Below are 11,952 nucleotides of genomic sequence, written 5' to 3' on the forward strand. Positions count from 1 at the left end.
GGGAAAGAGGAAGAAGAAAGAGGATAGGGAAAGGAAGGCAGAGCAAGATAAAGGGAAGTAGAGAAATAAAAGCTAGAGACAGTAGGAAAGCTGGGGCTAGGCCTGCTTGTGCTCCTATAAACTTTTTGTGGTGACACGTTTGTCATCCACCATGGGGCTTATGCATAAGGATCAGAACCAGATCCAATCTGCCACATTACAGTGATTTCAAACATCTTTGTGTCATCCTTTGTGCTAACATGAGTAGGGGAGGGACGATACAAAGAACTTCTGCTAGCTATCCACAGCAGAAAACACTTTTTCTGTTGATTCATCTCTCATGAGGCAGCAGCAGTTTATGAATGATCTTTGAGCTAGAGACCAGATGCTAGCCATATGCGGCAAAACCAGTCACTACAGGCGTTGGCTTTGCATGTTCCAGCAAGACACTGGCATCATTTGGGAAGGCGAGCCCACAGGAAGTGATCTCCTCTTCACAGCAGCAGCAGCAGCTGCCCTCATATGCCCATTGGCCATCTTTCAGCCCCTCTACCTGGATCAGGTTTAAGGTGGTGATTCACACTTCCTTATGTGCATCTAGGATTACTTGCAAAGAAGGGTCATCCAGGCCAGCCAATATGACTGTGCAGAAATCACCCCTTCTCTTTGCCAGAAAGCATTCCCAGGAAATAAAGGAAAATATAAACAAAATCCAGACCAGGTTTTTTTTTTGAGAGTTAGCAATGCCACCGACAGTAGAAGAACCAGCCGTCTACATTTACAGTTTGCTCTACTGAAGCCACGCACAGCTGCAAGGCAGCAATCTTCCTTAAATATATTTTACAGTAGAACCTTTTTAACTGTTCATTTATTAACTAATGGGAAACTGTATCAAATTGAGCCAAGCTTTAGAGAATCCAAGGGAGTCACAAATTCCCAGTAAGACAAAGCTTTTTTTTTTTTAAACACAAGGTATTATTTATCATTTTATCACAATATTTATATTCTTTGTATATTGTTCTCAAACATGAAATTATATGCAAAGTCAACCACTGAAGAAGTTTTAATGTCTAGTTAATTTATTTATTATCTAATTAATCTAGTTGTTTAACTAGAAGCATGCAGTTTTCTCTTATGTCATCAGTCACCTGCAGTATTTACACATTCTTTAAATCAATAATTATTGAAGATACATTATTAGACCTAACTCTTTTCCAATAAATGAATGACAAAGATATTTGGGAGTAAGAGATAAGCTACCTCCATTTCACATTCTCCTCAGTGATACTGATTCAGACCTCCTAGTGATGACATTAAAACCAGGATGAAAGGTCCTCTCAGTTTCACAGGAATGCACGCTGGCTGTCACCAGGGAAGTAACGCATATTGTAAAAGCATACGTATGACCTTTACCAGCCACTAAGGGAATGTAGCAGACAAGTTCTGACTGCTCATAGCAGTGCTGAGAAAAGCCCTAGTTGCCATTTAGATCATCTGCCACCTCAGAAACACCAACACACCTCGAAAGAATATAGGAAGCAGTACATCTTGATTTTCCATCAGATTCTTCTGATCTTCCAGTGTCACTTATTTGAAGGTCAGAGTTGTCTTTTAATTATTTTTAACCAACCTATGACTGTTTTTAATGTCTAATAAGATGCTCAGTAAACAGTCAAAATAGTAGCAGAGCTACAAAAACCCTTTTCTTGAGAAGGGGGAATATTGAACAGGATGGGTGCTTGAACTAGAACATGAACCATTCATAATGTTCAAGTATGTTTCTAGGAAACTCATAGTAACCACCTACTTAGTATAAACTTGATTACAAACAATACAAGGAGTAAGAACTACACTTTATCATGACCAATACAAAGTAGGAAAGACGTAAAGTGCTGCTACATCATGCAGCCAGTACATGGGAACTCAATGTGGGAAATAATTCAGAAAGCAGAAAGGTCATTATAAAAAGTAAACAACTATGTCAACAAATAATCTTGCCAATTTCTAATTTAAGGCCATAGTCATTGTTTACAGAAGTATTTTTATTAAAACATGATACTTTTTTTCCATTCTCCTTCAGCTGACATGCAAGAGTTATAAGACAGCATATGTAAAGACTAGCTGTACTGTGACAGATATATTCTGCTTGAGTATGCTCTACTCTATGCTGAATATACCTGAATAGTTGTGGCATCTCCACATGACACTAGTACCAAAACTATGAATTCAAATACAAAGTAAAAAATAAAAAATAGTTACAATCACAGGATGAAAATACCTTATAGACCAAATTAAATATCACTACCAGTACTTAAAACTAAAATAATTACTAGCTACTAAGATAGCTATATAAAACTCCAGATTTACAGGGGAAATAAGTTAGACTCATCACCGAGATATGCTGGAAAGTTTGATTCTACTAGATGACAGACATGAGTTTAAGGAGCAACAAAGCTCAAAAGCTAAAGATAGTTTAATCCACAGAACACATGAAATACTTGACTGACAACACGATAGAAGGAGGGAAAACATAAAAGCAGATATTAGACATAGCAAGGCAGCAAAACAAACACACAAGGCATCAGCAAATCTCTGTGGGCCTTTTTTTCTCCCCGGTGTATCTATTAATTCATTTACATAAGCTTATGTTATTGTAATATGTTTCATGTAACAGTACTGACCTCAGCTTGCAATTAAGCCTCATTATGTATCATTACCAGCAGAGATAGTTGGGATGATACTTCTTATCACTGTCAGTTATTTGTCTTATTTGTCCTGTAAGACTGGAAGGTTATCCTTTCTCTCCACAGCTCCCCAACCCCCACCCCCCCCCTTTTTTTTTTTAAGCCAGATAACTTCAGATTGAAACTTGGTTCCTTAAAAAAAATCCTGCTGAGGTGGACTATTGTTCTCATTAGCAATTAACCCATACAGGGGCAGATTTACTTCAGTGACTCTACCAGGTTCAACTCTAGTGCCCAAGAAGGTCACACAAACACAAATACACAAACACTCCAACAACTGGGATAATAACCGAGACCATGAATCAGAGTCAAACGTTATTGCAAAGCCCAGAGCATTAACCAAAATCAGCAGTAACTACAGTCCATATTACTATACCATGCTCTGAAGTCCAGCAAGGGAGATGCTGCCCACAGTCTGTTCTTAGAGCAGAAAATAGAGCAGTTGAGAGGAGGACAGAAAACTGCCAATTCTCACACTGTAGCTAAATCTGGGAGAGACTATGAACTCTCAATGTATTATTGCTTTTATGCTATAAATTAGTCATCCTTATCATATCTCACAACCTATTAGAGAAAAGATTTATTTTCCTGTGTCTCGGTTAATTCATGTCTTATTTGACCTCTTCTCAGAAAAAAGGACTAAGTAATCCAGTTATTAAAAAAAGTAGACTAAAAATTGAATTTTTCAATGCCAGTTCATGCAAACACTCATTCTTTTCCACTCAGGTTGTTCCTAAGGCCAAATTTTTTATAAGCTTTGGTTATCTTTGAATAAAGTTAAATTTTAGAATTTAATTCACCAGGAGAAATTAGACTGGAGAATATTTTACCTCAGTGGGAGAAATTAGATGAGAATATTTCACCAACAGTCAAGTAATTCCTTGCTTGTGCCACAAAAACTCAACTGGAAAAAGTACTACAGACCATTTTAGGTGATGTCTCCTTGGACAGATAAAATTGCCTAATCAATCTTTTTGATCTCTTCTTGCATGACTAATACATTAAACTCCATAGTTCTCCTTCAAAAAAAAAAATCTCTTCTGCAATGTTTTTGGCCTCAGGTACCTCAGGTCATGTGAAATTAATTATCTTGAATAGGTATGCTTTTGTCTTTAAAAGATTTATCACATTTGCTAAGAGTCACCAGTGGAGCAGCAAAATGTCTTTAGAAGTATAGGGTCTGACATTTACTGTTATGGTAAAAAAACTCTTAGAAAAAAAGGAGAAAATTAAAGAGCAAAAATTGTGGAAAAGAACTACCCAGCACACCACCCAGAAAGTTAGACAAGACTTTGCAGTCAGCAAATGAATTAATGACATGAATTAATGAATTAATGCCTCATTAATTATAATGAGGGGGGGACTGTTTTAATTTTAAGATGCATATGAAGCCATCACATTGCAAAGTACTCCAAATACAGCTCACCAGTTTGCCTACTACCCTGTCTTCTCATCTTTACTTTATTTGGTGTCCTTCCAGGGGATGGGAACCATCAGAGTCCAGGAGAAGAAACACACAGGAGCCCCAGCACCGAGCATTTGCCTTCTCGAAAGGCTAACCTGGAGCTCAACCCTGGAGGATGCAGCCCACTCCCAAGCTGAACCTCGGCCTCTTCTTTGGGCTTTAACTCTAAACTGACCATAGAGCAGGAGAGAGCTTAAGATGCTGTAAAAGCATGGGAGGTCTGGCTTTACCCACACTGGCAGGTCCTAGCTCCAAGCTCTCCCAGTGCTGCAGCAGCTGGTCAATTAAGATATCAGGGTACCAGCACAGGACCTGAAGGATCAAGATCATGGAAATACAAATGCTGCAAATGCAGAAATATGACTGTATAAGGCTTTTATATTTAAGAAAAATGAAATTGAGAGCTCAGATTGGAAAGAGATGGGAGTACATGACAAGAAGGGGAGGGAAGCACAGCTCTCAGGCATTCGAGGGCTTTGAATGCAGCTCCTGACACTTTGAAACAATGTCCCCAGCTGGCTCCGTTCAACAGCCATCCCATACCAGACTCATGATGGGGCAGGCGAGGAACCCAATGTCATTTTCACTGAATACTGCAAACATCTCAGGGGTTTTATGTTCTTTTCATAGAGCACAACCTTCCTAGCAATAAGGAATTTTTGCCATCCCTGTGGGAAAACTTCCTAAATGTAATGAAGGTATAATTCTTTGAAGAAAAGGAAGAGCCTCAGTTTCCCCATGCTGGATCTTCCTCTAGGGTGAACTTCCTCTAGGGTGACAGCACTAAGCTCCAACAGGCTGTGACAGATCTGACTTCATGGAGCTAAATTACGAGTTAGGACATCATGTTTCTTGCACTGACTCTGGGTCCTACCTGCCAAGTTCAGGAAAACTGGAAAAGGAGAATAACCAATCTGAAAGTAAACTTGAAAAAGTACCACCTTGGAAAATGAGAATGCGAAAGCCAGCAAAGACTGACTCCTGCAAAGAGATAAAGAGAGGGCAAGGCTAGGATTGCTCAGCCAAAAAGAGATGCAAAAATAGGACCAGCCGCACAAGCGTCAAATCCTGTAAGGGCTGGGAAGGTGAGGAAATGCAGAGTGGGAGAAGGGGAAAGGAAGGACAGACAGAGCAGGTCTGGAGCTTTAACAAGAAAAACTGGGTCTTGCCGCGTAAGCAACTAAGTGACAAATACAGAAGTGGGAATGAAATAGGCAGGGTGCTCAAAACACCAGATTCACCAGGATTTGCTGGGCAGGCAAGCCTTCTGACACGAGAGGGTGTAATAGTAAGGGGATGGGTGGGAACCAGGTCAGAAAGTAGGAGTAAAGAAAGTAAAGAAAACAGGGCAGAAAAAAAGTCTTTCAGGGTCTAAACTGGGACACACACAAGACTCCCAAATCCCTCAACGTACCTAACAAGTTTTCTAGAAACCTTCTAGAAGTGGAGTTCCTTCTAGGAGTTGGAAGTGTGAGTATCCAGCCACTATGTTTTGTAATTATCAGCTGAGCTGTCAAAGGTCTGTACGATGGATCTAAAAGTCCCAGGCCTGCTGATATGCCATGCAAATAGATACAGATTGGAACTATTTACAAATCTGACAAAGTCAAAACTAGGGTTTACTGCAAAATCTTTGTTTTCTCCCCTTTTACCTATGTGTAACAAGTAACATATGGTTAATAGAGCAGTAAATTATCCTTTAGACCTGAATTCAAACTCTACTTTTACCCGAGAGTTTCCCTATAACTAATCAGAATCATTTAAAGCATAATTTTACAGGTAATCGCTAACTGTGTGCCAGATTAAGAGACTTCCTTAGATCACTAAACCCAGACCTTGCTGACATAGGCATCACCTTTAAGTCCCTTCTCTACGCTGATCAAGCTCTACCTGAAAACCAACTAGATATTTTAGATGGTTTGCTTGAGTTTGTGGAAGAGATGAACCTCCTGAGCTCTGTCATAAGAGTCAACAAGAGCTCTGGTTTGTATGAAGATATTACAGAAATGTCAAGCCCTCTGGACAATCTAACCAAAGTCTCAAATTAGGCACTCAAAATTAGTAGCTACTTCTGATATCTACCTTCATTTGCAGCTGCTGTAAACACAGAAGATAGTACTCATGCATTGCAGAAAGGTGTTCTGAAAATATATCCATTAATACTTATGAACTGGCAAGCATTAATGAAAAAAGATAGAAAGGGATAAAGGGATAGAAAAAAGGATAGAAAACACAATTTTACAGAGTCTGAAGAGCATACATTAGCTATCCATACAACTAGATGCTTTAATTGGTGGCCTAATTAAATAGTCTTGTGAATTAGTGTATATGGCTCGGCTAAGGTAGATTTCTACAGTGAGCATTGATGCTTGGCTGAGTACATTCATTGACCTTAAGACTCAATCCACTTTAAATGTGCTTGTGCCTTCATTTCAAAAAAATAAGTGCAAATGAGATGCATTTTGTTCTAGCACAGTTCAAATGAAGAGCACAAATACAAGTTACTGTACTGGGAACTAGAGCAAGAATTTATATAGGTTCCCGAAGCCGATATGGATACCTCACAGCATCCTTGAGATAATTACGGTGTTTTGTTCATCTACCTGTTCTCTGACGAGAGAAGGGAAAGACACTGCTCTCTTTCTAGATCCTTTGTAAAAATGTATTGATTTGATTTAAATGAAGTTCAGTGATTTTCAGTACCTTAGGCAATTGCAGTTTTAGGATTTTTGTATGCCAAACTAGTTTACAGAGGCTCAGCTGTCTACTTTTTATTTATGTGTTTAAATGAAAGGTAACTACAATACAATTAACATGGAAGGACAAGTAAAATTCTTGGAGTAAGCTTTGTAATTCCATACAAAATTCCTCAGTTACCATTTTGTTTTCTGCAGTGTAAACCAGATTATATTTACCCAGTCTCTAAAATCTCTCCATACCACTAAGCAGCTGAATCAATCCAGTTCACAGAAAAGGAATTTTAAACAACCCAAATGATTTGGTAAATGCAAAAACTTCAATAAGACTGAAATCATTCTCTTTACATTTTCAAGGCACAGCTGAAACTCAGCTTCCCTACATGATGCGATTTCTACTTAACACCAGCAATTTCCTTGCAATCTGAATGTGCCAGGCTTCATAAATCTGCATCTTGTCATGGCAAAGTAGCCGTGCTCAGGTCTGAACTGGATGTGCAGTAGTCAGGAGTTTGTCCCTTTATACAAGTCTCTTTAATCATTAACACAGCTTTCATAGCTTCAGGTGGTTTAATGGGCCATAAACTTACAGTTACTTCAAATCCAACAAGTATCTGACCATACCCTGTGGCAGGGAAATTCAGGAGCTAAACAGGATCTGTCTGAACACACAGTATAAAAAGAAAAGCCGCTTTATAAAATATATCCATGGGCGTACAAGTATAAACACTGAAAATTATTTTACCTATTTCAATACAATGTCCATAACACCTTCAAACAAGTCACATAGCACATTCTCTGTATCACTGTCATTTCCATGTTCATGCCATCTTTATGCAAGGACAAGTCTCTACAAACATGCCTTCCTTTCTCACCACGTTTCCACTCCTCAAATGATCCTGCCCTGTGTAATCCTCCTCCCACAGGACCGTCTTTCCTCTCGGCAGCAGTCAAAAGCAGAGCAGAGAGCAACCAGTTATGCGTACACATTCCTCCCCTAAAGAGCAACCTAGCCAAGAATGCATTGGGTAAAGAGCGCAGAATATCAGCTTTCAACTAAAACAAACCTAAGCCAAACTGAATCGACCAAGGCCACAAGCCTTGCATTGCCCAGTGTCCTGTTGCACAGGAAGGAAAAGAAGGTAAAAATTTCTTAGATTGCTGACCAAAAACTTCAGAAGGGCAGCACTCCAGAGGCAGCCATTCATTGCTATAGCACTGTCATTACTTTATGTAACAAGAAAAACAAACCAACCCCCCCCCCACACACACACACTCCCTTCCTTCTATATTTATATCTACTTTCAGGATTTCACATGTGTGTTCCTTTTCATTAACAGGGTGCAAACTAGTAGTTAACCCACTTGCAGCTCCATACTGACTAGAAAAAAACCATGAGTTTTCTCTGATAATAGCCCAGGTTCCTTCACATTTTCAAACTATAAAGTAGTGAAACTTCCCACAGCCACCACACTCCTGGGTAAAGTGTCATTTTCTCTGTTAGTAGAACAGCAGATAAAGCAGGCTTTAAATAGCCTCCCAAAGCAACCACCACTTCCTTTCTCATCCTAAAACACAAAACAAGATCCTCAGTAAGTTTCAAGTCACTAAAGAGAATTAAAACAAGAAACATCCAGCATGAGAGTCAGGGAAAATTCAAAATGAGTAAGTAATTATAGAAAAATTCACAATAAAGACTCAAGTAGCAACACAGGTGGCTTCAACTGGAGGTTTGCAGAGTGTTTTGGATGAGTAAAGCTGAATCGGCAGCACTGAGAGTAAACACAGCAACTAAGGTTCAAAATTTGCTATAATGCAGTCAGAAAACTGCATGTAGAAATAAACTGTATAAAGTAAGAGAACCAAAACCCCAGACATCATCATGTAAATAATTATTTTAAAATATTAACAGATGGAATATTTCATTTTTTTCCTTAAACAATACCTGTAGTATCAAATGTTTATGTGCATGGGGAAACAGAGAGGGAACAAACATTACAGTATTTAATTTGTTTTCATTGCAAATTTTGACACATTTTACTAGGAGTATTCTCCAAGACAAAGAGCAAAGCATATTTAACCAATATTGTTCTAAACAGTGAATTAAACAAAAAGTAGTACTTTCAACCCAACATTACCTTGGAAAACCGAGCATTTATCCATTTTGTAAAGGTCTTTTTCTGTACATCATTGTGTTCATCTGGAGAGAGAAAATAAGAAGAAAACTATGAGTGAAAATGCATTCTCCTTAATTCTAGATTGCTCAAAACAGGTCATATTAAAAACACTATCCCGACTCACTGGGAGAAGTTTTTGCCTAATCTGTCAGTAAAGCTGTTCAAACCTGTACAAGACTCTGGTACTTACAGAGTCACACAAATGTTTCAACTTTACTAGCAACCACATCAGCTCCTTTGCACTAGAATCAGCCTCTCAGCACCTCCTGGGCAGGATACCAATGCATGAAATGAAACCACGGGCTTTTAATTAACAGACTTTGTCAACACCTTTTTTGCCTGGATGCATTACTCCAAAAGCTGCTGGAGGTCCTTATTCAAGCTTCTGATACAGATAACAGCCTCCTTCAGTACACGACTGTAATACAAAAGCTGCTGGAGTAGCCCTCAAAGCACTTGCATCCTTACCCACCCTCAGCCTGGTTTCACACCTGGGTTAGGAACCATGTTAGTTATCAGTCACCGTCAAAAGTGTGGGGAGGGCTTATCAGCCCTTCCCTTCAGATGCCCCTACTAGTGTGGCACCAAAGTACCACCACCTTGGGTCCAGGAGACAGCCAGAAGGACCTAGAAGGGCAAGGAGGAAGGACGGGCAAGTACCTACAGGTCAAAGCAGAGGGAGGAGCAGTGGCCTCCAGCTGTGCAGAGAGAAGATATCTTCCCAGGTTGTTTAAGGAAGACATTTGGGAGTCACCTGCCATTTTAGAGTCTGTCCCACTAAACCAGGATGAGTCACTTGGTCATATCACAGGACACCTCTTGGGTAAATTGCACTGAGCAGTGCTAAGGGTGAGACTATGTCTCATCACCTGTACTTAAATGACAGTGAATTACCTGCTGACAGACCAAAGGAAGTTGTCCCACCATGGATTTTCAGGACTGCTTGCTGCAGCCAAGAAGAAAAGATACACATGCAGCCTGTGCAACGCTTTAACTTCCAAATCCACACAGCAGACCACAGCCAAGGCAGGCAGTGCCTTCCACTGGACAAACTCAGTTTGACAGCTGCAGCCCAGATCATACCTCCAAGAGGCCTTCAAGACTACACAAGCTTCTTGACAGACCAGCCTCGAGAGGCACTTCAGACACCCACAGCACGCTGCTGCCTGGGATGCTCTCTTGCCAAACCTCTTGGTGGCAGCTGGCACCAATTTTCCCAAGCCCCTTATCACACCAAAGCATACCATCATGGTGTTCAGCCCATCTGTCCCTGCACTAGGATGAAGCCATAGAAAAAACTGGATTGAAACTTAGATGTTCCACTTCATGAAATCATGAAAAGGGAAAAAAAAAAAAATACACACTTTGAAGAGGTATCAGATTATGATTAGAAGGCACTACTTAAAAGATCATACTCCTCAGATAGCAGCAATTGAAACTGTTGCACAGTGAAGTTTTACCTACAAAACCCAGATGTTTATTAAAAAAACATTTTTGGTGTACTTAGGATGCTCCAGAACTGGACACAGTACTCCAGGTGGGGCCTTGAGAGCAGAGTAGAGGGGGAGAATCACCTCCCTCGACCTGCTGGCCACGCTTCTCTTGATGCGGCCCAGGATATGGTTATTGGCCTTCTGGGCTGCAAGTGCTCATTGCCAGCTCATGTTGAGCTTCTCATCCACCATCACTCCCAAGTCCTTCTCTTCAGAGCTGGTCTCAAGCCACCCATTGCCCAGCCTGTATTTATGTTTGGGATTTCCTTCCAATATTTTTTTTTAATAGGAGACAATTGGACTCTACTATTAATTGCCACTGTTAGAGCAAAAGGCTTTGTACAAAACTCAGTCCTAGACTCTGTCCAACTCCTGATATTTTCCATTTACACTAATTACAAATACTACTAGTACTGAATGTATTGAGATTTAAACATCCTTCTCTCTCTTTAAATATCATTCAGTAATCTCTGTCCCTTCTCTGCCAACACCGCCAAGTGTACCCACCTATGTACCATGATGCTCTCCTAAGGCTTGGTCTTCCTTTTTCCTTCCCTAAGCTTCTGTAAGAATCAAGAGTAACTCCAAAGTTCGAGGTCTCATGTTCTTTTAATGTGCTTACTCCTTAAGATGATAAAGGCAAAGCACAAAGAGAGGCCAAAAATAGTTATACTGACTGTGTAAAAGGATAACAGCTAGAAAAAGGGTCATGGATTTATAAATCCGGTGTGCTAGGAGCTCTACACACCCCACTCTTAAGGGACTCAGCCCCTTCACAAGCATATGCACAGCAGGAGGTGACAGCTCTTCTCAGCATTACACCAGCCTCAACTTGCCAGGACTCGATTGGTGGGCCCTGCCCCTACAGCTGCTCCCCTCAGACCTCAGGTCCAGTTTGTGTAAGTGCTCCTGCTATGTGTGCTGCAATTGCATATGTGACTTCTACTAAAAATCCAGACCCTTTTCCTTCTTTTCAAAAAAAAAAAAAAAAAATCCTAGGGAAGGGGGAAGGAAAAAACCACACATCTAACAAACCAAAAAACACATTACTTCAATAAACACAAAATAATATGAATGTGTGTATACCCCTGCTATCTCTTCAGTATCAGCGCATCCTTTCTATTTCAGTTAAGCAAGGAATTAGAACCCCCACAACTCCAATCTTCCCAAAACATCCTGCTCAGTTATAAAACCTATAGATGACACTTTCCCAGTCAGACTCTGCTTTCATTTTGGCTTTATAAAAGCCTCTGAAACCAGGATTTTTGCAATTGGACATTATAGCTAGGGTTGTGTCATGGTTTCTGCTATAAATCTCTAAAGAAATGCTAGTGCTTTGTTAACCACAGTGACAAGTTATTTTATCCCTCAAATTAATTTTCTTTAGATTCCTATGAG

At 40.0% G+C, this 11,952-nt stretch overlaps 1 protein-coding gene across 1 annotated transcript in view; it reads right to left on the minus strand.

Annotated features, from left to right (window-relative positions):
• The window catches only part of LOC104520452 (utrophin-like), a gene marked incomplete at its 3' end in the record, with an annotated part of 85,575 nt that extends 76,007 nt beyond the window's left edge, over nucleotides 1-9,568 (minus strand). The window contains 2 exon segments of the mRNA XM_010162148.2: nucleotides 9,023-9,084; nucleotides 9,553-9,568. Coding sequence (XP_010160450.2) covers nucleotides 9,023-9,084; nucleotides 9,553-9,568 — 78 coding nt within the window.
• Between the last annotated feature and the right edge of the window lie 2,384 nt (nucleotides 9,569-11,952).

Source organism: Antrostomus carolinensis, unplaced genomic scaffold, assembly GCF_000700745.2.
Source record: "Antrostomus carolinensis isolate BGI_N321 unplaced genomic scaffold, ASM70074v2 scaffold6902, whole genome shotgun sequence".
Classification (NCBI taxonomy): domain Eukaryota; kingdom Metazoa; phylum Chordata; class Aves; order Caprimulgiformes; family Caprimulgidae; genus Antrostomus; species Antrostomus carolinensis.